The sequence below is a fragment of the Alosa alosa genome, chromosome 24 (assembly GCF_017589495.1).
Source record: "Alosa alosa isolate M-15738 ecotype Scorff River chromosome 24, AALO_Geno_1.1, whole genome shotgun sequence".
In the NCBI taxonomy this organism is placed as follows: domain Eukaryota; kingdom Metazoa; phylum Chordata; class Actinopteri; order Clupeiformes; family Clupeidae; genus Alosa; species Alosa alosa.
Window position 1 is genome coordinate 5,598,176 of NC_063212.1, and position 24,550 is coordinate 5,622,725.

Below are 24,550 nucleotides of genomic sequence, written 5' to 3' on the forward strand. Positions count from 1 at the left end.
CTAATATTTTCTTTTATGAAGATATTCAGTTTAATGGCTGTGTATAAGTAGATGCTAACTAAAAGTTGGAATGGCTCTAAACCATGCTACTTAACCATCTTAACTTAGCTAATGTTTTCTAGGAGTTTAATGAATGTTGATATTCAAATAGTTTAATGGCTGTGTATAAGTAGATATTTGACGATAACTGAAAGTTGGAATGGCTCTAATGTTTGCTAGCAGTTATGCTAAGATTTTTAACTATGCTAACCAATTTACTTAGCTTAAAATTTTCTAGCAGTTTTGCTAATTATGTTAACCATGTGACTTACTTAGCTAACCTAGCTTATCATTTTTAATAGTTATGTTAACCATGTGACTTAGTTAACCTAGCTAATCATTTTAGGAGTTATGCTAACTAGCATGCTAACAATGCTAACCATGTGATTTAGCTAACCCTAGCTAATCATTTTTTTTTTTTATGATAACTATGTTATGCTTAACTAGCATGCTAACAATAACTAACCATGTGATTTAGTCACTTAATATCCATTTCTATACAACCTAGCTAATCATTTTTAGTATGACATTTTTATGATAACTATGCTAACTAGCATGGAATTTTTAAACCATGTGCCGTTGAAACGGTGTAAATAGGCGACCCATATAACTCGGCGTGGTAAACAAAATAGGATATTTCAGGCTAAAAGAACCAAACCATTTTGTTACACAACTAGCTACTGAAAAAGTGGGTTATTTTGAAGTGTTAAAAGTTTTAGAATTTCATAGTTGATGACAAGTAACAGTTACAATGGCTGAACAGTTGAACAAAAAGTTCAGTAGTTTAAAGGGTTAAATTGTTTAACAGTGAAATGTTGTAGTGAGGACTTTTATTTTGAAACAATTTTTGGCAGAGGAAGCAGTTGAACAGGATGTGTAGTCTTAATAGGGCCAGTTTGTATGCTTAAAGCCTGAGACTGGCAGTTGATCCAGGTGGCCTGAACAACTGCCATAGGATTCTAATTGCTTAACGGCCGTATTATGATGTCACAATCGCCAATGTTAAGTCTATGGGGAATTTTAATAAAAAGTTTAAAAGTTTCAAAGTTGAAAAGACATAGCAGCTTCGTCCGTTCGTTACAAAGTTTGAATGAAGTTTCTAAGTTAAACTGTTCAAGAGAAATAGCGTACGGAAAAAGTGGTAAGCGGAATAATAATAAGAAGTTGTTGCCTAGGAAGAACAGTACAGTGCATTTTCATGCACTGTAATTAACTTATTTGCACACAGGCAGTGATGGGTGGGGTTTACAAAAAAGGCTACCTTCAACTTCAAAATACATCACTACCAACGTACTCTAAGGTCGTTGGAATAACGGTTTTGCAGCTAAGGTCGTTGGGTAAATGTTTGCAGCTTTTTCACTAGTTCTACATAAGCATAACTAACAGCTACTACTAGTCCAAATGTAAAACGTTTGCTCTGGTTAAGTGGATTGGCGGGGAGTATGAGGGCAAAACCAGCATTTTGCCGACTGACTGCATTAGTAAACCTAACGTTAATGAGGAAGACTTTTTCAACGGCTCCTAACGTTATGGGACAACATCTTGCTAGAAACTATGTGGTGGAGGGGAGGAAGGCAGCCAAGAGGTAGTTGGCCGGTTTTCGAGGCCATTGTGGTCAAAATTGCTGGTAAGTAGATCTTCATTGTATGCTAAATTGCTTTCATATAACATTTGCAGAAGTTAATGTCCGAAATAAAAATGGTATCGTAACACCCCCAATTATCACCACTTTTGTTCAGAAATTCTAAAACAACGATGTTTTTTAACACTTCAAAATAATATTTACTAAATGAACCTTACATTTTTCAGTAGCCATAGTTGTGTAGATTTGAACAAAATCTGGTTTGGTTCCTACTTGGGAGCATTTACTGCCTGAAATATCCGATTTTGTTTACCACTTTCGGAGTTATAGTGCTGGCCTGATGGGTCGCCTATTTACACCGTTTCAACGGCACATTAACGGTTAGACCGAGAATTCTCGTCGTGAAATTAAAATTCCACTGGAGCTCCAAGCGGTTGTGACACACGCAGCCTTACAACACTGTTTACAGCTCCTCGAGTCACGGTAAAATGTCATTTTTGGTACATAGCTAATTTAGATACACCTATGTTGTGCGTGGTTGCGTTTATAGGAGTCCGCTGTCTTGGTTTGTATAGAAATGGATATTATGACACATACACGCAAGACGGTGGAAATACGGGACCGGTGGAAATAGGGGGAGTTACGATATTATTGGTGGAAGCTGGAAGCTAACCTTTGCTACTTTCTGTAACATTAACGTTAGCATAAATTAGCCACGCTTAGCTTTTTTTTTTACACCTGAAAGGGGTTTGAAAAATAAATTCACTGAGAAACGTTTGGACAATTAATGAAAACGACTTGTAATGACAGTGAAATACCAATTTAACCTGTCTCCCTTCCATATTTGGTAGTATATTTGCCTCTGGCATGTAGATTGATAGGCATAGATAGAAGCTATCTTATTGATTTGTCATGCAAGACAGAAAATGTAACGGTTAACATTACTAGCCTAAGGTGTAGACATTCTATGCACTGTGGTTTTTAGCTAGCTGCTATTGTTGCATCATGGACAACACTTAGACCTAACATTAGCTTTTTTTTTTTAGATAGGATGTAATGTGGTAACGTTATGTGCTGGAGAGTATTAGAGTGGACGTGTAGAAATTGAAGACAAGTACTGTGCTTAATTTCATGGAAATGGTATTGCAAGTAATGTGTTTTGTTTTTGTGCACTATCAAACTACTTTGTCATACTTTGTGCACTGACATTCTTGCAAAACCATTCACACCCATGCTAAATTATGGAAATTGAATTGTATTGAAAAGGACCATGTATGGTCATGTAGTGCATTTGAGCACTGACACCCCTTTTTTTTTTACATTTTAGAGAGGCAACACTCGAAAGCTACATCAAGGACACCGGAGGATGGACCAGAAGACCTGAGACCAAGATGACCCAAGCCCAACCCATAGTATGCTTCACTGACAAATGTTGATGCTTCATCATCATATAGACCAAAGGTAATCAAAAATTAATGTTTAATTATGAATATAACTTTTTTGTTAAAGGTCTATTTTCGAATGCAGAACATAACCTTTTGTTTCTGAGAATATATACATTTGTTTGAGTAGTTTTGATCTTTTGAATGACAAGAAATTAGCTTCAAGCTACTGGGGACACAAAGTGAACTGAAAATATACCTTTCCAACCATATCTTTCTATGATGGTTGGTACAGCTTCCCTACAGTCTCAGATAGCAGTCTCAGATGGGAGACACTTCATAAGTGGGAATATCCCAGGACATTACATATTACGCGAGTATACCCTTTACCAACGCCACTCTCATTCATGCTGTATATTCTGTTCACTTGCAGGTTTCAGAGAAGGCTGGTAGAGCTCTCTAAGAGTGTGGGAGCTGTGGGAGATAACCAAGAACTGACAACCACCTACAGAAGAGGTGGCGATAATGGCTCTCCAAGAGGAGGTTGTGAGTCTGAAGGCTTTTATTCAACAAGGTTTGTAGAGTGTTTTCATACAGATGTGAACTTTTACATTTAAATGTACATGTTTAACTTTAATGAAATAGTAGCTTCTTGGTTGTACAAGTTTAGTAAAAATGTGAGGATGAAACTAACTTTTCCTTTCAGTGTGTATCTGTGTGCTTCTCTCTTCTGTGTATATGATATATTAGTTGTGTTGTCTCATTTAAAAGTGTTAGGCTGTCTGTGTGGACTGCTTCCCATTTTCGCCTCACCCTGAGAGGACTAAGATGATAATTGGTGAGTTTATTTTATTTGTATGTCTTTCTCTCCAACTCACTTTGTATTTATCTCCAATTATCGTGATAATACAACAGTGTTTCCGCACTTTAGCATCTGTATTTGTGTCACTAATATTTTGCATGTTCTATTTGTATATGTTCTGTCTTATTCAGAGGCCACCCTGAAGCAGTTCCCAGGCCAGACACTCACTCCAGATTGCTGGGCTAGGCAATAAATGCCAAAGTGAACGAACTGAGGTTCCATAACAAAAACAAAGATTTTCAATAAAATAGAATAAAAGATAACAGAAGTGTTGTGTGTTTCTTCTTCTTTATACTGATACTATGGTTAATTTTAAGTAAACACAAGTGAAATATTTAATGATCAATGCGGAAAATATCAAACCATAGTAGAATATGAACTATATTAGATAAATATGTCTGAAATATATAGATCATGTGATCAGAATCTTCATCAAGGGTCATGTGATCATGCTTATTACTGCCATATATTTAAATATATTTAATTATATGCATAAAATATAAGAAAGTGGCCAATATTGAATATTTACTAATATATTGATACATACATGGAAATATATGTATTTCACATAGATGTAAATATATTTATTTAACATAGATGTGCTTATACTGGAATATGTTCAAGCTGCATATATGTGAATATATTATTTTTCTGTATGTACTGCTTTCATGCTGTCATTTTCTTAATAAACTAATACGACGTTTTAATGGGCATATCCCGTAGCCTATTGTTCAAAATCATCAGAGTAGGCCTAGGCTAGCCTAGGATAAATTGTTCAAACCATATTGTTTCAAAATATTAAAAACTAATAATAGCAAAAATACTAAATGAATCGCAATGTATGCTGGGAAGCAAAACTCAACATGAAATAAAGTACATGAAACATAACTAGAATGCATTGATGTTATATCCACTCGTTTTCTTGGACCTGTGATCAAACAGGGACAGCCTATAAATGTAAGCCTATCTTCCTGGAACATATCGTTTTCTTTGAATGCTCTTTGTAGCCAACTTTAAGATGAAAAATAGATTCCAGATGTTTCTATTCTATATCATTGTTTTATTAATAAACAGTAAAGCTCTGGTGAGGCAGAGAGCTTGCTCCTCGTCAGAAATCTCATCGGATATGTGCACTCTTTGCTGTTTCCACAAGGAGCTGCTGTAACATCGGGGACAGCTATGCGTGACACTTTTAAACGTGAGCATGCGTCAAATAAATTACAATGACATTTAAACAAGTCATGAAGAAGCAGTATCCTTAATTCTTCTGCAATGTAGAGCTAGATCGTTTTGCTTTACAAATTAAGTAGTCACTTCTGTTGCTAGACAACCCTAAACAAATGCTACGTGGTCTGTTTTTAACATTTCTCTAGTTTTATTGCATCATATTCAGCTCCAAAAGTCGATTCAGTCCCAATTCGGCCGTGTGTGTGTTTCTGAAAATAAAACAGATAATAAGTACGTGACTACGTTAAATAAACCACTGCCTATTTAGAGCATGTTACATGCATCACATAATGACAGTTATCTGAAGAAATGCGCATTGTAGGCTAATAGAAGCTAAGAACAGCGACTTTGCTAACGTTACACCAAGCATCACATCAGCGAACATGAATTTGATAAAATCCCTTCCCTAGTTTGTAGCGTTATATATTAGCGTTAAACTCAAAATGTATAATTCAGCATGTCTGACATGCTGAAGCACATAGGCATACATTTTGAGTTTAACGTTAACAACTTTTTCCCAATTTATGAAGTTGTGTGTCTCTATTTGCAAACAGGCGCGACAACTTCATAAACTGTATGATATGTTGCTTTAGACTACGGTAGGCTAATGCAGCTACTGCTAGAGAGACTAACAGACTAGATAGATAGATACTTTAGTCATCCCCAGGCGTGTAACGCGGAAGCCCGTGCATGGATGTGATGTCTCCGATCCTGCAGGCAGTAGCCAGAGCGCTCTCAACCCGTTGCCATGCCAATAAACAAACGTCCCCCATGTCCCGGTATAACGTTATTGTCGGGTCCTTAGGAAGGTATTTGAAATGACCAAATGCAAATGTCATCCGAGGGACCTGACGGTGACGCCCCCAGAAAGTCCTGCACCGACGTCACACAATAACCAAACGATAACTTGCTCCAGGCGTCAATAAGGTCACCGGAACGTCCGCTAGAGAACATGACGTTCAGGACCAATCGGGGGCGTCGTGAATGTCGGCATAAGGTCCGGGAGACGTCCCGTGTTTGTCGGGATAACGGATATCAGCTCTTCAACATGGCCAACCATTAAAATCTAGAAAGTATAATTTTAAATCGTAAAAAAAAACCTGCTGTCAACAATAGGCTAAAGCAGACATCCATAGACCGGACATGAGGTTTATTTGCGTCAATTGTAGATAGGCCTCTTTAAAGTTAATAGCAGTCTCTTCACATTCCATCTTATTTCGGATTTTAAAAGTGCATTAGAAAGGCTATAATTTAAATGGACATAAACGCTATTTCCTCGTTCCAATCTTGTGAACTTCACTACGGTAAAGCTGCATTGCCATTTATTAGCTAGTTTCCCAGAACAACCACCACATAGATAGGCTAGTCGAGGTGACGAAGGTTATTAAAGGGACACCAGGTAAGCCTGATGCTTTTTCTCTATGAAACTCCCCCTCACTTGGTCTGAAGCGCTTTTTATTTTCTTTGCGTCTTCCGTCAAGGGTTTTCGCTGCTTCTTCGCTGGCTCTGCCATTATACACACGTTTGCAACAATCTCTAGCGTTTTCGTTAGCCTGCCTCTGTGCTGTAAACTGATCCTGCAAAACGGGTCGGTAGGGTAAGATACACCGAACTTGCAAGTGGGATATTCTTCCTACAGGCAGTAGGGGCGGGCTAGAGAGCCTTCATTCGCCCCGTAATGAGTCATTTAACCATATACCGACTTACGAAGATGATTAATTAACACGAAAACGTTGCCTGGTGTCCCTTTAAGATCGACTTTGAACACAGTGAGCCATACAACTTGACCATTACACTGTATCATAGTGTTAGACCCTGTTTACACGAAGGGAAAACGCAGATTATTTCCCTGCGGTTTGGCCTCTCCTACACCAAAACCCTGTTTTTATCACAGAAAACGATTATTTCTAAAACCTCCGGCCAAAGTGGAGATTTCTGATAACGCCGGTTATGTGCTGCCGTGTCAACAGGGATAAACGGTGTTTTAGCTTCTTAAACGTCACATTATGCGCCAGAAAATCCTTAACGTCATGTGAGCGCCTGATGTTTACAGTTTCTTTGGCTACTGATCAGGATTATCATGGATGCTGTTAAGGTGCTACTAATTTTTACTTTTGTAAAAGTCTGTCTGTCCATACAAACGAACATCGCGCCATGTTTGCTGTTTTGAAAGGAACCGGAAGTCGCTCGTGTTAGTCGTTGGTGTCGATTCTGAGGATTTTGATTGGCCAGCATGGCTTTATTCCTTTCCCTACACTGCCACCCATAGGTTTGGCATAGTTATAATGGCGCTCAACAGCGTATTTATGCGGGTTGATGTAAATGAGAAGTTTTTTTAAAACAATGTTGTGTGCACGATGTTATTATTGAAAACGGAGGGGGGGAAATCAAGCCCTAAATAGGGACACAACTCATTGACCAAATGTTATGGCAGTGTTAGTGTTAGCATTAGCCAATGTAGAACCACTAACTGGGTTCCAATTATCAAGCTAAATCTAGGCAAACAAAGGCGGGGTTCACTCTTTATTCCGACATCCTGTTATTACGACAACCCTCTATTACGACATGCCTATATTTAGACATGCCCCTACTCCGATTTTTTTTAGTACCGCTATTCCGACATTACCAATCCTCATTTTCAATTTATCTCTGCAGTTCCTGTATCCTATCAAATTCCAACATCCTAGATGCATGGATGAGCTGTAGTCATGTCATCTGCACCTGCAGCTACATCAACAATCCATCCGCCATCCACTCCAAACAATGTTTTTCCCAATAATTGATATCGGGCACACATTTCAGTCAAAACCTCAGGTGATTTTGAACTGGCCATGTGAATAAATGTTAAAACACAGGTAGCTCTCCCTCATTTTACATATGTAAAACTGTGCATGCAGGTAGTCAATCAATCAATTCATTTTATTCTTCAGATGAATTTATTAGAATTCAGGTTAGAATTCTTACGCTCCAGTAGCCTAAACCACTTCAGTGAACGTTCAAATAACCCCCAGAGTTCAGTGTCCATCAGGGTGTTCAAACTGGATGTGCGATATATTCAAGTTGCTTATATTGCATTTTAGAGGACGATGATAAAGTCATGTGCAACGCATTTTGGCTTGCCAGCAGGTTGGATAAACTCAATTTACTACACAATAATGTAGGCTAGGAATACATCTTTTCTATGTCATGCGTGCAGTTGTTGAATTGCACATAACATCTCTGCATATTTATTTAGTCTTCTTTCTCTCGACTCTAGGCTAGCGCATGCATTATCATGGCCCTATAATTGTGCAAAGACAGGCGGGATATCCAACGCTCCTTTTACAGTAAACCACTTCACAACGAACATTCAAATAACCCCCAGAGTTCAGTGTCCATCAGTCCCAACATTTAGAAACATAATCGAAAAGTCCAAGCGTGAATTGGGTGTGTTTTGATTTTGAGAGAGACTGGAGAAGGGCCGTATGTCTCACAGCAACTGCGATAACCTTGTTTCTTGAAGGCTATCCTTACCTCCAGATATCCACATCTAATGAGGGTCGGCGACTATCCAATACCCAATACTATTTGCAATACCCTCGATATACATATTGTTGGAAAGGTTAGTTTATGGCCGTTCGTGTGAGTACAATAACTTAACTTTGTAAATTTTACCAAAACGACTGGTTTCGCCAGGGTCACATTTCATTTGTTGTCTTATCTTTTTTATTCAAAACAATTCGTAGGTATCCATACTCAAGTCTAATTACCACCAGACACAAATAATCATCACCTAGGTTAAATCCTCTCTCTCTCCAAAATCTCTTCCTCTGAGATGCACGCGCTATAGGCTATAATTTAGGCTACCCAACATTTCAAATGTGACTCTCTAATCAACTTTTTTAGCTCTTAAACACGAAAAATACACTGTTCAACGGAGCTGGTGTGTGTGAGGCGCACTCTTGGACTCATTGAGACACGACTAACCTTTTCGGTTGAAGTTCGCGAAGTTATTCGCGTAGGCTATTATAGAATCCAATCCTGTTGCCCCTGCTATTTATCAATGTAGCCTTTTATTGTTTTTTGCCATGAATCATCTGAGCTGTGATGAAATCGTGTGTTGTTTAAAGTTGGGATTACTGTAGGCCTAGGCTATACTGCCCATATTGGAATAAAAAAATAAAGGCCCACCCTAGGCCTACTTCGCAAAAGTCCACTCCGTTGAAAAATCCTGGCTACGCCACTGTTAATGACCTCGTGTCGGAATGGCAGGACGTTTGAAAAAAAAGGTCAAGTGTCGCTACTCCGACAATGGGAAAAAAATTGTTGCAGTAATGGGACGCTTGAAAATTAATGTTAATGCCGCCACTTCGACAATTAGACGCCAATGTCTAAGTAGCAGCATGTCGGAATAGCTGCATGTAACCAACAAAGGCATCCCTAAGTTAATTGTCTCCCCATGATCACCTGGGGTGCGTGCGTATTTGTGAATCTGGGGGGTATTGTACCGTTATTTCGGGAATAACATTAGAAGCTACGAAATTTGTACTACAGTAACGGTAGCCAGCTAGTATTTAGCTGTGCAGTATGTACATTGAGTAAACCTCCCTCATGATACCTTGACGTGCTAGTGAGAGGGCAATTAGCTCAATTACTAGCACGCTCGCCTCCCGATCCGAGGTGCTAGAGAGCAAATATACATTCAGCCAGCTCAAAAAGCGCAAAAATATATGCTCTGTCTTCCAGAGAAGTATACACTACAGCTCCAGCTGTTACTTCTCAACCAAAGGCCATTGTAGTGCCAAAAGTTAACCAAACCAATACCTGGTACCTGCATGGGCAATAACAGAGGAGGAAAAGTGGGCTGAGCATGCAATCAAACTGATGCTTCACTTCAGCCAGAACTGTCTGACCCACCTGCTATAAACTCAGCTTTGCCATGGTCAGACATGGCATGAATGTTGTAAAACAATTGACAGAGCACCTAAATCCCGGCCAGGTCCCAGTTATGGCATTTGACCTACCACTATATACATTTACAAAAATGGTTCAGTGGAGTGATCCAGACTGTTATGGAGAGAGGTTTGTGATGCTTGGTTGGTTACACATAGAGATGGCTCTATGGAACGGATAACTTTTAGATGGAAGTAGTTGAACAACTGCACTATGTGATGGGGTACCTCTGGAACAGCAGACTCCTTCTAAAGGGTGGGCTGCATGGAAACCATTTCCAGAAGTAATTGATGCCAATCAAACATGTTTGCATTGCTGGAGAAGTACACTTGTGTTCTTTACGATAAGAAAACGGATCTTGAAAAAGTCAGTGATCTCAGGAAGGACTTATTTTCTCAAATACAATATGTCTCTCAATGGAATATATTCCTCCCACACAGGCTGCACTGACACAGTATTCAAATAGAGCAGTTACAGGGGACATGTGTGCTTAATTGTATGTTTTTATGAGGTCTGCCTGAGGTGCTTGAGTGTCTGTGTTTATACAGTATCCTTGAGACAGTTGGTGGATATATAGGTAGCCATAGTGTAGCCAACAGAGACATATCTATAAGACACTTATACCTAATTTCATGCTTTTAGGAAGTTGTTTAGGTGGGTGGCCTTTCAAATAGCTGCCAAATTTGTGGATAGGCAGTGCAGCCTTTTTTTCAATTTCTTTAAAAATGAATTTCCCATTTGAGATTTCTTGGAGTAATCCTCTAGGATAACTTAGGATCACCCAAGGGACATATATCAAATTTCAAGCTTTTAGGAGGTTGTTTTGGTGGCCTCTGAATCAGCCATCAATTATATGGGTGGCCATTTTGAATTTCTTCAAAATCTCACTTCCTGTTTGAGATATGTTTAGGTGGTCTTTGAATTAGCTGCCAATTTTGTAATGGGGAGTGTGATATTTTTCAATTTCTTTTAAAACTCACTTCCTGTTTGAGATAATTTGGGGCACCCCTTCTAAGATATCTTAGGATCACCCAAGGAACATACAGTACATACCAAATTTCAAGCTTTTAAGAGGTTGTTTAGGCGGTGTTTGAATCAGCTGCCAATTGTGTGGCGGGAAGCGCAGCTTTTTTCAATTTCTTTAAAAACTCATTTCCTGTTTAATATTTTTTGGGCACCCCTTCTATGATGTCTTAGGATCACCCAAGGAACATGTATACCAAATGTGAAGCTTTTAAGAGGTTGTTTAGGTGGTCTTTGAATTAGCTGCCTATTTTGTGGTGGGGAGCGCAGCATTTTTTAATTTTTTAAAAAACTCACTTCCTGTTTGAGATATTTTTGGGCACCCCTTCCAGGATGACTTAGGATCACCCAAGGAACAAACATACCAAATTTCAAGCTTTTAAAAGGTTGTTTAGGCGGTGTTTGAATCAGCTACCAATTTTGTGGCGGGGAGCACAGCATTTTTCAGTTTCTTTAAAAACTCACTTCCTGTTTGAGATATTTTTGGGCACCCCTTCTAGGATGTCTTAGGATCATCCAAGGAACATGCTTTTGAATCAGCTGTCATTTGTATGGGCGGCCATTTTGAAATTTATCAAAATCTCCCTTCGTGTTTGAGATATTTTTGGGCACCCCTTCTAGGATGTCTTAGGATCACCCAAGGAACATATCTACTAAATTTCATGCTTCCATCCAGTTCCACTGCGTGGAATTTTTCACATAATCTCCCCTACTAAATGGGAGAGCCTCTGTTTAGAGAGGGGTTTCCCTAGCGCTTGTGTACCAAAACAGACAAACAGCTGCTCAGTCTCTCGTAGCGTGCTCATCCTTTCCGTGTAGATTCTCAGAGCCCTGAACGGACACAGGCTACAAAGCCACGACTCTTCCCGCTGGGCCTCTGGGCAAAAAGCGGGCAGCTCGATCACCCTCAAGCTCGCCAAAAAGGACAGAATCTTGGGTTGATAAAAGGGGTTAGGGTGAAGAACGACTTTCGAGGGTTAACCGATAATGCGGTGAGGTCACCCACTCGCTTCACCGAGGTCAGTGCGAGCAGTAGCGCGTCTTATAGGACAACCATTTCAGCTCGGCCCGCGTCAATGGCTCAAACGGCGCTCCCGCCAGAGCACCAAGGCTAGGTCCCAAGGTGGAACTGTGACCGAGCGCGGAGAAACTCCAGAATCTCCTCAATCGTAAAAGCATGGAGCGCTCTCTCGACACCAGTCCGCAAACACTTTCCATTTTAGGGAATATAGCGAGCGGGTTGACAAGGCTCTGGCACTCTGTATGGTTTCCACCACCGAGAGTGGCAACCCCGCGCTAAGTAGCCTCAGCCTCTCAGGGGCCAAGCTGCCATCTCCAGCCGGGTGCCAAATCGCCATGTCCACCTGGGACAACAGATCTTTGCGGGCTGGGAGCTTCCACGGCTCGCCGTGCATTAGCTCCGGAAACCATATCTGATCTGGCCAATGAGGGGCTATCAGGATAGTCTTGTGTCTGCCTCTCCTCACCCTCTCTAAGACCGCTGGTATCAAGGCCTTCGGGGGGAACGCATATAAGAGGCTCCTCGCCCATTCGTGGGCCAGAGCGTCTACCCCCAGCGGAGCATCACTCTGCGTCAGCACAAACCACTTCGGGCAGTGCGTCGTCTCGCATGAAGCAAAGAGATTGACCTGCGCTCTCCCGAAGTGCTGCCACACCCCCTCCACTACTTATGGATGGAGGCGCCACTCTCGATGCGACAACGGGCCTCTCGACAGCATATCCGCCGCCCCCTTCTGCTTGCCCGGCACATGAACTGCGCGGACTGAAAGGAGATGACACCTCGCTAGGGGTGGGCGATATGGACAAAAAATAATATCTCGAAATTTTTTGTGATTTTGACGATAATGATAATTAGTCGATATCCTTTAAAATAAATGTTGAGTTACTTTACAGCTCATTATTTATGAATAGCATCAATACAATACTAACCAATAACCTAACTTGTGATCTTTTAACCAAATCAACCAATACATTGTCACTCTGACACATTTCCAATTCTGCCCCCACTTGTGTGTGTGGCAATGACATGGTCTAGCCAGCTACATTAGAGAAGATGAATAGGCCTGACAGTTTCCCAAGAGAAAGTCTGAAGCTTAAGTTCCCTTCAAAAAACCTCTACTTAGGATTCACTGTAAAACTAAGCAGACCAACAGAGTACATCTCCGTTATTTCCTTCAAGGTTTTGTTTAAGAGCAATCAAGCATCAAGGCAGCCGTGGCCTACTGGTTAGCGCTTCGGACTTGTAACCGGAGGGTTGCAGGTTCGAACCCCGACCAGTAGGCACGGAGGAATGGCCCTTGAGCAAGGCACCTAACCCCTCACTGCTCCCCGAGCGCAGCTGTTGTTGCAGGCAGCTCACTGCGCCGGGATGAGTGTGTTTCACTAATTCACGGATTGGGATAAATGCAGAGACCAAATTTCCCTCACGGGATCAAAAGAGTATATATACTTATACTTATTTGTAGGCTAATATTCCAAGTTACAGAATAGAAACTAATGTGTTAGCTTATGGCTAATGTATATGAGAAATCCCATAGAGATGCTAACGGTTAGCGTAATCGATAAACATAGATATTTAGAGCGAACTTCAGACCATTTACAAAAGGGTTAGGCCTACATGAGAAGAATTCTTTGTTTACAACTGACTATTAAAATACTCAAAGGCTAATGTTTTCTCTCCATATAATACCATGTAGGAAAAAACGTGACTCATCAATGCTACTTGAACAGAAGTAGCACAAAATAAACATTAGGCGTGCGTGTGACAACGTGGACCCACTAGTGATCATGTGACTCTTGCTCTGTCGCAGTGTTGTCCGACCTCACCAACACATGACAGCCCTGCTATAAGCAGGCGAAAATGCTTGAGCGCAAGGTACACCGTGAAGAGCTCCAGCTTATTTATGTGCTGCCGCTGTAGCTGCCAGTTCCATGTCCCCCTGATCGCTCACCCGTCGCATACCCCTCCCCAACCAAGGAGGCTAGCATCCGTAGTCACCACCTGCCGGTGGGCTACTGGCTACTCTCCCCAGCGGGGCTCCGACTGAGAGGTTCTCGGGGGCAATAGGCAAGAGCTCTCCAGCATCTCCGATCCAAGCGAACGCGCTTGTGGCTGTCCCTGACAGGATGAGCGCAGAGCGCTGCGAACCACGCTTGGAGATCTCGCATGTGGAGAAGGCCGAGGGGAACCGCATGCGAAGCCGCTGCCATTAGCCCCAGAAGGCGCTGACATTGGTGCACGGTGACCATAGCGTCTTGGCGAAAAACGCTGATGCAGTGCTGAAGGCCTGCCCGACGTGCCTGAGACAATGTCACTGTCATGCCCACCGCATCGAACTCCAGTCCCAGGTTCTAGATGGCTAACCGTCTCGGCTACATGCTGTTCCAGAAATGCCCTGGAGTCTGCCAGTAAGACCCAGTCGTCCAGATAATTCAATATGCGAATACCTCGCCTCCTGAGAGGGGCCACAGCGCTTCCTGAACAACCTTGGTGAAGGTGCGGGGCGCTAGAGCCAGCCCAAAGCACAAAACGAAAACTCCCACACCTGTTCCTGGAACGCAAAGAGCAGATATTTTCTGTGCCGAGGATGAATCGGAACATGAAAATATACGTCTTTCAAGTCTATTGTGACTATCCAATCCCCCTGCTGCATGCTCTGAACAATGCGCTGCAATGTCAGCATCTTGAACGGAATTTTTCATAAGTATGCGTTCAGTGGCTGGAGGTCCAGAATGGGCCGAATGCTGCCATCCTTCTTGGGAACCAAAAAATACTGACTGTACACCCCTCCATCCACTGGCCCCGCGGCACTGGGCAAATGGCCTGCTTGGCCGCCAGCTCCCGGATCTCCCTGCGGAGCGCCGGGGTGTGTATGGGCGAGACCCTTGTCAGCCTGATACCCGTGAAGACGGGAGGAGTACCCGTGCTCCAGCGTATGGAGAACCCATTGGGAGTTTGTGCACTTCCGCCACTCCGCAATGTGGTTTGCCAGACACGGCGGCCGCGGGTTTAACCCAGGCCGACCCGCTCCAGACGGGGCATCCACGTCCGGAGCCATCAAGCCTGGGGCCGGCTGTGTGTCTGCCGTAGCGCCGCGGCAGGCACACGCGCTTGGCCGTGCCTCATCATGATTATAGATTGATAATGATTTTTTTTTGGGGGTGGGGGGGGTTAACAAGTACTTGTGGATACAACAGTGCAACTGTGCATGAACTGTCACCTTAGAGAATTCTGGCGCGCTTGGGGAACAGCTCGCCAACCTCCCGTGACCGTCCCAACAGTCAGCTCGCCTGAGGCTAGCTGGTGGGGGCTGGGCATGAAGCAGACCGCTCCCTGCCCCGCTTCCAGCCTCGCCTTGACTGCCCGTCCTGCCGTGGCGGGTAGATCCCCCTCTGTTGTCCAGGTGGCTGCTGCTGCTGCCTCTGCTGTTGTTGCTGCCGCTGTGGGTGTGGCATACGCTTGCGTATTGCCCGCACACGGCGCGTGGCCATTGTCGCCGCCTGCACAGCAGGGCGGGAGATCCCCTCTTGCTGAGGCAGAAAGCTCTTCAGCGCCTCCGCGCTTTTCTGCGTTGCCTCAAAACGCTCCCTCATTCTGGTCATTGATGGCCTTAACAACCCCGAGGGAGTCAGCGGCGCATCGAGCAGCGGGATCTTCTCCCTGTCCGGCAGCTGCGACAGTGTGAGCCACAGGTGACGCACCAGCACCACCAAATGGCCCATTGCCCTACCCTGCGCCAGAGTTCTAGCAAAACTATGGTAGGTTAGTTTACCAACTGTCTCTGGGTAGAGCCTTTGAACAGATGGCTGTGCACAAGAGCTTTGCTGAGACAGTGACAGATCACGAACAACGTTATTGTTTCTCTTTATTTGTTTCGTTGGAAAATGCATGCAATGCCAATGTCGGAATGTTAGGAAGACATGTAGGTTGTAAAAAATGGGTTCATAACTTACATCGCTGAATGTAGGGAAATTCAGCAGATGAATCCAAGAAAGTTTTTCTTTGCATGCCAAAGACGGCGCTGTATTTTGCATGCAAGTATTTTAACAAAGACGAGATGGAGCGTTTATAAACACTATGCATATGTAAATGCTGATTTCTAAGCCCATAGGTATGCTTCAATTGGTGGTGGTGGTAATTAAACATGAACCAGGGCCACATTTATGAATGGGAAATGTTAATATTAACAAACAACTGAAAATGTTCCACACTGTCCCTTTAAAGTGAGCTACCTTTAGATGGATCCTTAGTTCAGATATAATGTACATTGTTTATTAAATGTATGTACATTTTATAAAAAAACACTATGCATATGTAAATGCTTTGATTTAGACTGCCAAGCCCATAGGAATGATTATACAATCTCTCTGAATAGTCTACTGAAAACAATAAAGGGTGATTTATATAAGTTCACAATACCACCTTTGTTATTTGAAAAATCGACAGAAGTGATTCTTAAATGATGTTCCATAGTTTGACATGCACCTTCTCTGTAAGGAGGTATCATCGTTTGATCATTGTAGCCCTCGCTGTTATCTGCTAACAGCCTGTCAACAATGTTATTGGTTACACAAGAAAATACATATCTTGTGAGGTCATGAATTAAACCTTGATTTACTGAACAATGAAGAAAGACATTAGCATAGTTCATAGCAAATGAGATGGATGACATTTTGTATCACCAAAAACCATTTCAGTCTATTGATGGAGAGGTGACTACTCATACCACTGAATTAAGTGATGTGTTGATAAGTTGCTTGAAAGAAATCATCCCTATAAGCTGCTGACTTCTATAGGACTGATTACTACATCCTTATGCAATGTTACATATGGTTAGATCTAGTCTTACCAGTAAATATAGGGGTAAACTTGTGTTTCTGTGTGGCATACATAGCATACTCAGATTGTATTTGCATACACACTTTGTCTGCTCTTCTTGGTGTGGTTTCGCACTGTGTGGTTATTCCTGTCTTGATGTGTGAGTGCTACAGTCCATTTCTGCAGTATAAAAACTGTTCTCAGATAGGGAAGGGTTCATTTGCGCCTCCAGCAGCATCAAGACAAACTAAAGACATGACGACCTTTTTCAAACTTCTGATCTTCATTTGCCTTCAGAATGGCGGTATGTAAGAGCAAAACATAAGAAAGAAAGAAATGTAACAACACATTTTATGGAGGTGTCCCACATTACTTAGTTTCTCTACATATGATATGATATGCAGTTTTCAACATGTGGTTTGTAGTAGATATTTGATTTCTTGTCTGCCTCTTGTAAAGGCTGTTTCAAAACAAGATGAGTTGGTACGAGATGATGTCTGGATTGCTATAAGGTAATGTGTTTCTCATCTGCTCTATGTTAGTCACAGCTCGAGTCATGAATGCTGAGAACCTAAAAGCTGCGCCAGAGCAGCTGCCTACAGTGGTATGTCACACATAAGTTTACCTTTTTCTAGATAATGTTACTTCTTTGTTATTATGAAACATGTGGGATACAATCTATGATATATGTTGACAGAAATAAACTATACAGTTTACTTGATATGACAGTGTATATGGATGTATACATTAAGTACAAATGTACAAATGTAATATTGTTGAAAATGTCTCATGTAATATTATTGAAAATAGGCCTATGCATCAAGACAATATTAATTGTGATGCTCACCATTGCTGACGTTTGAAGCCCACAAAACGTATCCTTTTACAGTATGTTTTGAAGCAATTTAAATACGATTAATCACATCCTTATAATTACAATTGTATTATATTGAAACACTCCACTTCATACATCAGTGACAAATCTGCATGTAACATTTGGTTCACTTGGTTATTGAGCTCGTCTTAATTCTCAAACTACACATAAGAGCCACTAAAAACAAATTCCTTTATGCATGACTGTATTCCTCAGTCTCACTTCTGCTTTGCTGTAGTGTACAATAATGTATTTTTGGACTGATCATTTTTAAGTCTTTAACAAATCACTCTCAGTTTGTCACCAGAAATGACTGGGAAACATCAGGGAACATGTTTTCAGCATGTGATTGTGAAAAGCATAATAATGTTGAAAAAGATTACACTGCAGTCACTTGCATTTCCAAGTAATTATGGAGATAATGCATAAGTAGACAGTGGTTATATTTTATTAACACTACTAATACTAATAGTTGATGGTCATATTCAAAATTAAGAGACCACTGCAAATTTGAACAGTATCTCAACAACTGTAGGATGACATCAGAAAAAATGTGCAGTGGTCTCTTAATGGTTTCCAGAGCTGTACCAGTATATTGATTAATTTAGACTATGACTTAAATGTATTCATATCATTAAAATGTATTAATATCTTGAGTCACTTTGGACAAGAGCGTCTGCTAAAAACTATAAACATTAACATAAACATATTTGTGTCTCTTCCGTAGACTATTGACACCTGTAAGACGTGCACTGAAATGTTTGAACTTCTGAAAGATCTTATGTCAGATCCTGGAGTTCAGGTAACATGCAGCACCTTGACACACACACACCCACTCATCCAGCAATAACAATATATCTTGTCAAAATGTGTACCTCCTCAAATATGCAAACAGTCTAGCATCCCTAAGAGAACACACCTGTTTAAATAGTAGCCCTTGCAACACAGTTCCACTTGACAATGCATCAGATGACTTTATCACTTTAAACTCACAAATACACAAAGGTCTTTATGTTCTTTGAAAATGGCTACTAATTGTCGTGTTTGTAGGAGGTGATCTGATAACAGGGCTTATCCCCAACTGGTGAAAAACAATAGAGTACTTTCAGGTTTGATTCTCAGAAAGCAGAAGTTTGAAGCCTTTCATGGGCTTTCACTTCTGTGGATCACTTCTCCATGCGTTATTGAAAGGTGGCTTGTGGCAGAAGTGAGACCCTGGAGATTTACAACAAAGACCATGTATCTCATTTAGATTGATGCAGTAAGTGAAGCTGATGAGCGCAAACATGAATATTGTGCAAACAAGCTTTACCTCATGAATTGTTGCACACATGGTCCTTGTGTTTTTACTTGGTGCTAGTTGGGTTTTGTTATTCCACTTATTCATATGCAGAATTGGTACTTATTCATTTATTTATTTCAAGTCATATTGTAGTAACAATCAGGCCTATAGGTGGCGAGGTTTTTTCTTACACTCTTATTTCTTATCTTCTCTTATTCCATTACACGGTTGTGCAAGTTCTCAGGAAGTGAATATACTGTGGCGTGAACTAGCGTCGTAGCGTCACCAGAGTTCATCAGATGACCACCTCAGAATGTCCTCTCCTGTTCCCAGCCTCTCCAGACTTCCTCTGTCACAACACATTTGCTTGTAGATAGATAGATAGATAGATAGATAGATAGATAGATACTTTATTGATCACCAAGGGCAAATTCAAAATAGCAGGCAGAATTCATCTGTATGTGTTTCCTGTCCTAACTTCACCCTGACTCCCTCTCTCCTTTAGGGGATGGTTAAGCACGACCTGGGTTTAATGTGTGAGGCGCTGCGTAAAGGTTTTGGTCCTGCATCAGAGAAAATCTGCAAGGATATGGTGGACAAAAACCTGCCTTTGGCCTTCTCTATCTTCGACAGTGTATTGGTGAGGTTTACATACAGTGATCTGCACCACACAGTTTTAAAACTGCATGCAGTACTGACAGTTTAGACACATACACACACACACACACACACACACAAAACACACACACACACACACACTACAAAAACCAGGGCTGCCTAAACAGCAAATCACATTCAATATAACACTGCACATCCATCAGTAAATCTTGAGTTTTGGTTTATTTTATTCTTTTACCTTTGTTCAAAACTATGCTTACAATTTAAAAGGAGTATTAACAATCATAGGACAGGGATAATACTCTGAGGACCAACAATCACAGCCAGTCTGGGCTCTCTTACAGAAACCAGGTGTGCTCTGCTCTGCACTGGGGCTCTGCGTTGTCGAGGTAGAAAACGAGTTGCAAGGTCTGATGGCCAAACTTCAGACAGCTCTCAAATCTCCAGCTCTAGGGGTAAGAGCATCTCCATTATGTAAACTTTCACATCACACATTAACACAATGGTTATTTCTGTCTTGTCCCAAAAGTGACCTGTAAGCATTCTCAACTTTGCTCTGAGGCATAGCTCTAGCATCTTAATGTTACCACCATAACATCACACCACATCAGCATATTCTGATTACATCTCAAAAGGTCCTAATGATGTGTATTTTATGTTATACAACTTTGGTTTTGCAACTGTTGCGCAATATGGAATTCACAGATTTCACACCTGGTTTGTATGGTATCCGTAATACCAATACTGGTCATCTGATGCCTTTCCCTGGGTTCTCTCTCTCAGGTCAAGTCTGACCTTCAGTGTAAGTTCTGTGTCTATCTGATTGAGCTCCTGGAGGGACTCCTGCCTAAAGAGAAGACTGAGGTAACAAAAGCATAAACAATGTGTTCTTACAAAGTGCAAAGCTCCTCAAAAACATATGGTGCTTATCAACTGAAATGTCTATAGAGAAAAGTTAGCTTATGAGCACACAGTAGGCTACACACAATTACATTGTCAGATTGCATGTTCATAGTGGTTTTGCTCATTTACCAACTTGTAAGTTGGGTGCTAAAAACTATAAAAGTATAGGTTTTGTATAGTCATCATGAACTTTTTCCAATATTGTCTAGTAGACCACCTGACACATATGGTTCAAGCACTCCAGCTGTATTCATGCATCCCAACTGTTTTGTCACCTTGGTCCTTTGATGCATACAATAGAGTGTGTAGGTAACTAAAGAAAATAGCTTAGAGTTATATTATCAGAATTGGTCTCTGCCACTAATCCATGTGCTACGCTGTAAAGATGATAGACGATGGGAATAACTGCACTCTCCAGTGAGATGTGCTCATTTTCTCATCTCTTCCATGTCTCTGGCAGGAGGCTATTGCCCACATGCTGGACCAGGTGTGTCACCTCGTGCCCGCGGCATACAGGGACCAGTGTGTGGCCTTCATCGAGCTGTACAGTAAGAAACTGATTGAGCTTCTCCTGAATAAATCCAGCCCCCACACCATCTGCACCCTCACCCATCTCTGCAAGGGCATGGAGACAGCAATCACTGGTAAGGAAACGCACAGTCATCCACCCTTCTTTTACTATCAGGACACATGCTGCAGCTCTACTAAGGCCACAAAGCTTGCCGATGTGGGTCAGCAAAAAGCCCATTCATTCCTATGGGAACCTCACTGTCTGTAAAGAAATGCATTTCCTTGCATTGAACACTAGAGGGCATGCTATTTGGGCATTACGGATACCATACAAACCAGGTGTGAAATCTGTGAATTCCATATTGCGCAACACCAAAGCCAAACCAAAACACCAGTTGCAAAACCAAAGTTGTTTAGGCGGCTCATAAAAATGTAAAGGATTCCTCCTTCGCCCATGCTACACGTTTTCACCAAGCTTCATAAAAATCGGGCTTGTTGTTTTTGTGTAATCTTGCGCACATAAACACATGAACAGTATGTAACAATAGATCAGAAAAGGTAAAGCAAGACCCTCATAGGCAGTGTGGATAGAGGTATATGACCCTTTCATATGGCCTATGACTTTAGTAGTGATGTGGGAATTGTTCTATTTTTACCTGCTTCCTGGAAATAAGTAATAATAATCTCCTCTATTTGTGGTTTAGGTGCTCACATGAGTGGCTATGGTTGCGCCATGAGCAGTTATCGGTGCCAGAACCTTCTGACTGCTATGGAGTGTGGGGTTCGTAAAAGGCTACTGTGTTTATAATTGAATTTCCTAAGATAAAGATTTTCTAAGATAAATGTGGTTTAAAACAAAAATTAAAAAGGCTACATTACATGTATTTTGTTGTTGTTTACAGGCAGTGGAATACTGTCAGAAATATGCCTGGTTGTAAAATCTCTGTGCATGGTAAGATGCAACTCTTGAATATTTTTTACTTTTTATACTCATATTCTATTTTATGCTGAGCATTTACCTGGTGTAAACAGTAATCTATATATTAAAATAGTTTTATTGGTTTAGAATGTCTGTTTTTTAATGTTTAATATTTTCTTTTGAGACAGCACGGATTAGGAGAAGACAGGCCTTAGAGGACTGCACCTCAGCTTTCTGTAGTTTCCTTTTCTTGGCTGTGGTCACCATGTGTCAATGTCAGTGATAGCAGCTCTGTACACAAGCCCATGGTGACCATAGCAACCTACAGACACACACCTACACAAATGGGACTGATATCATCAGATTGCTTTGTCACAGTCTGTCGTTTTTAATGTGTGAAAAGCATGCTTTTGGTTCAAGATTTCTGTGTAGTGAGATACCAGTGAAACTTGTAAAGCCATTCAATTTTAAACACTGTTTAAATACACATATAACCTTGAAACCAGAACATTGCAACATATTGTTTTTAAAGTCTTTAAATAAGATCACACCTAATGGCTGTGTCAGTGTTAGTCATGGACGCCAACCAGTCCACAAGTTATGTTTAGCAAATCAAAGCCATTCTAATTCCCTGAAGTCCTTGAATGCAAATGTTCACATACATTTTACTTATAAGAACAGCATATAAAACTGAGAACCCCACAGGCTTTCTTACGTTTTCTATACATGTCACACACACATCATGTGTGTGTGATTAACTCTGTCTTTTCCTCTCCACTATTGCCGTCATTTTTTATTGGTCAATCATACTTAAGGATTTGATTTGTACTTCGAATGATCTGTCCTAATAAATATTTTTCAAATAAAGATATGAGTTGTTTATGAATGCCTAAAATAAAGTGTTCCTTTATTTGCGATTAATACACCATGGCCTTTTCCCATTTCTTGAGAATGCTTCAGCACAAGAGAATATTGACCCAGCTCTGTGCCCCTTCAGAAGTTAGTGTCATACTGGTTTGTTTAGAATGTCTACACTGCATGAATACCTTTCTCTGAGAATATCATGTGTGTATAGCCAAGTATCATGCAGTGGTGTACAGCATATAAGTTTAAATGAAAACATATATATCACTATGTCCTCAATTACTATTTAGTATTTTTAGTATTGTATTATTTATAACATTACCCTCAGAGAGATGACAGTTCTGTGTGGGTTTTTTAATGCAAGAAGCATACATCAGTGTGTACTATTATTCTAAGGACACCTAACCAACTTATAAACAGCTTAACTTTTAAATAAACAGCCCTTTTTCAAGTTCAGCTCAACAAGAGTGAGAAGAGTGAGTCTTGAATGCAGAGCAGAGGTATATCTAAACGCCCTGAAAAACGTTCCAGTGCACTGAAAAGATTGCTCCATGAAAACTACCACAATGCAGTGAGCATCAACCATCCACCATGCATTTTATTTTTTTTTTAAGTTGTTAAATACCGACTGTGCAATACCTCTGGTGCCCAGTTCACTATATACTGATAAGAACTTGTGAACGTATTGACATTTACTAAAGGGGAGGTCAGAAAATGTGTAGAGCAAAGGAGAAGGCTGAAGCACGTTGAGCTTTGTTAAGGTATTCTTACACAAACATTCAGTTTCAGAATTCAGTTGAAGCAACCCTGTGTTGTAGGCCTTTGGTACAGCCAAGGGTCCTTGGGGTGACAGGGTCCCAACCAGGGTTGAGTTTGTTTACTGAAAGCATGGTTGAAAAAGTACCAAATCATTTTTTAATACTTCAGTTATGGTGATCTTTGCTCAGTGACACTTTTGGTAAATGTAGTCCAGTTCAGGAATCCTGTTGAATAGGTGGCTTATCCATTGTCCGATTATTGTGCATTTTCTTTATGGGTAAGACAGCATCAACATCCACTATACCTCCCTGACTGAAATAAAAAATAAAAATGAGTCATCATTACATATCATCACAGACTTGGACTTTAATTTGCCCAAGGCACAGTATTGAAACATAAAACTTTATTGAAAGGATACCCCCACCACACACACACACACACACACAAACATCCCACCCCCCACACACACATGATAGATTACTTCCCTGATTGATTGTATTAACATTCGAAAATGCAAAAGATTAGTCTAGGACCCAAAACGGGATGTGTTTCCTTAGCTTAGGGTCATTGCAGGCAAGTATTGCAGCCTCACACTGAGCAGAACTGAACAGAGAATTGAAAGCAGTGTGAATCTCCATTTCCTGTTTTTTATTCCTCAACCAATTCATTTTTTTTATTCAACTAGAAAATACTGTCCTATCCACACCATTCCCTGGTTACAGTTGCCTGGTCACACGAAGGTAGTATAGTGGCTAAGAAGCCGTTTGTATAGTAGCTTGAAAAGTTGTGAGTTAAATTCGTGACACCATTGTGCCCTTGAGCAAAGCACTTAACCCCAAGCTGCTCCAGGGAGTTTGGCCCTGTAGTTAATTGACATCTGTTAGTCACTTTGGATTAAAGCGTCGACCAAAGAGATAAGGTTGTCAAATTAGCAT

The 24,550-nt window shown here is 41.1% G+C and overlaps 1 protein-coding gene and 2 long non-coding RNA genes across 3 annotated transcripts; all 3 read left to right on the forward strand.

Moving 5' to 3' along the window:
* Positions 1–1,146: 1,146 nt before the first annotated feature.
* LOC125289927 (prosaposin-like) lies at positions 1,147–22,913 on the forward strand. Its single transcript, XM_048237036.1, has 10 exons — positions 1,147–1,180; positions 17,429–17,490; positions 18,488–18,562; positions 19,548–19,682; positions 20,005–20,115; positions 20,444–20,524; positions 21,024–21,207; positions 21,778–21,854; positions 21,976–22,025; positions 22,181–22,913. Exons 2-9 carry the CDS (start codon positions 17,443–17,445, stop codon positions 22,009–22,011), a joined length of 747 nt encoding a protein of 248 aa, XP_048092993.1. The 5' UTR covers positions 1,147–1,180; positions 17,429–17,442; the 3' UTR covers positions 22,012–22,025; positions 22,181–22,913.
* Positions 1,385–3,482, forward strand: LOC125289929. Its single transcript, XR_007192719.1, has 3 exons — positions 1,385–1,666; positions 2,949–3,082; positions 3,437–3,482. It is a non-coding gene; the product is annotated as an uncharacterized LOC125289929 (long non-coding RNA).
* LOC125289928 lies at positions 3,481–4,094 on the forward strand. The gene is made up of 3 exons (XR_007192718.1): positions 3,481–3,577; positions 3,775–3,841; positions 3,997–4,094. It is a non-coding gene; the product is annotated as an uncharacterized LOC125289928 (long non-coding RNA).
* Positions 22,914–24,550: the final 1,637 nt, after the last annotated feature.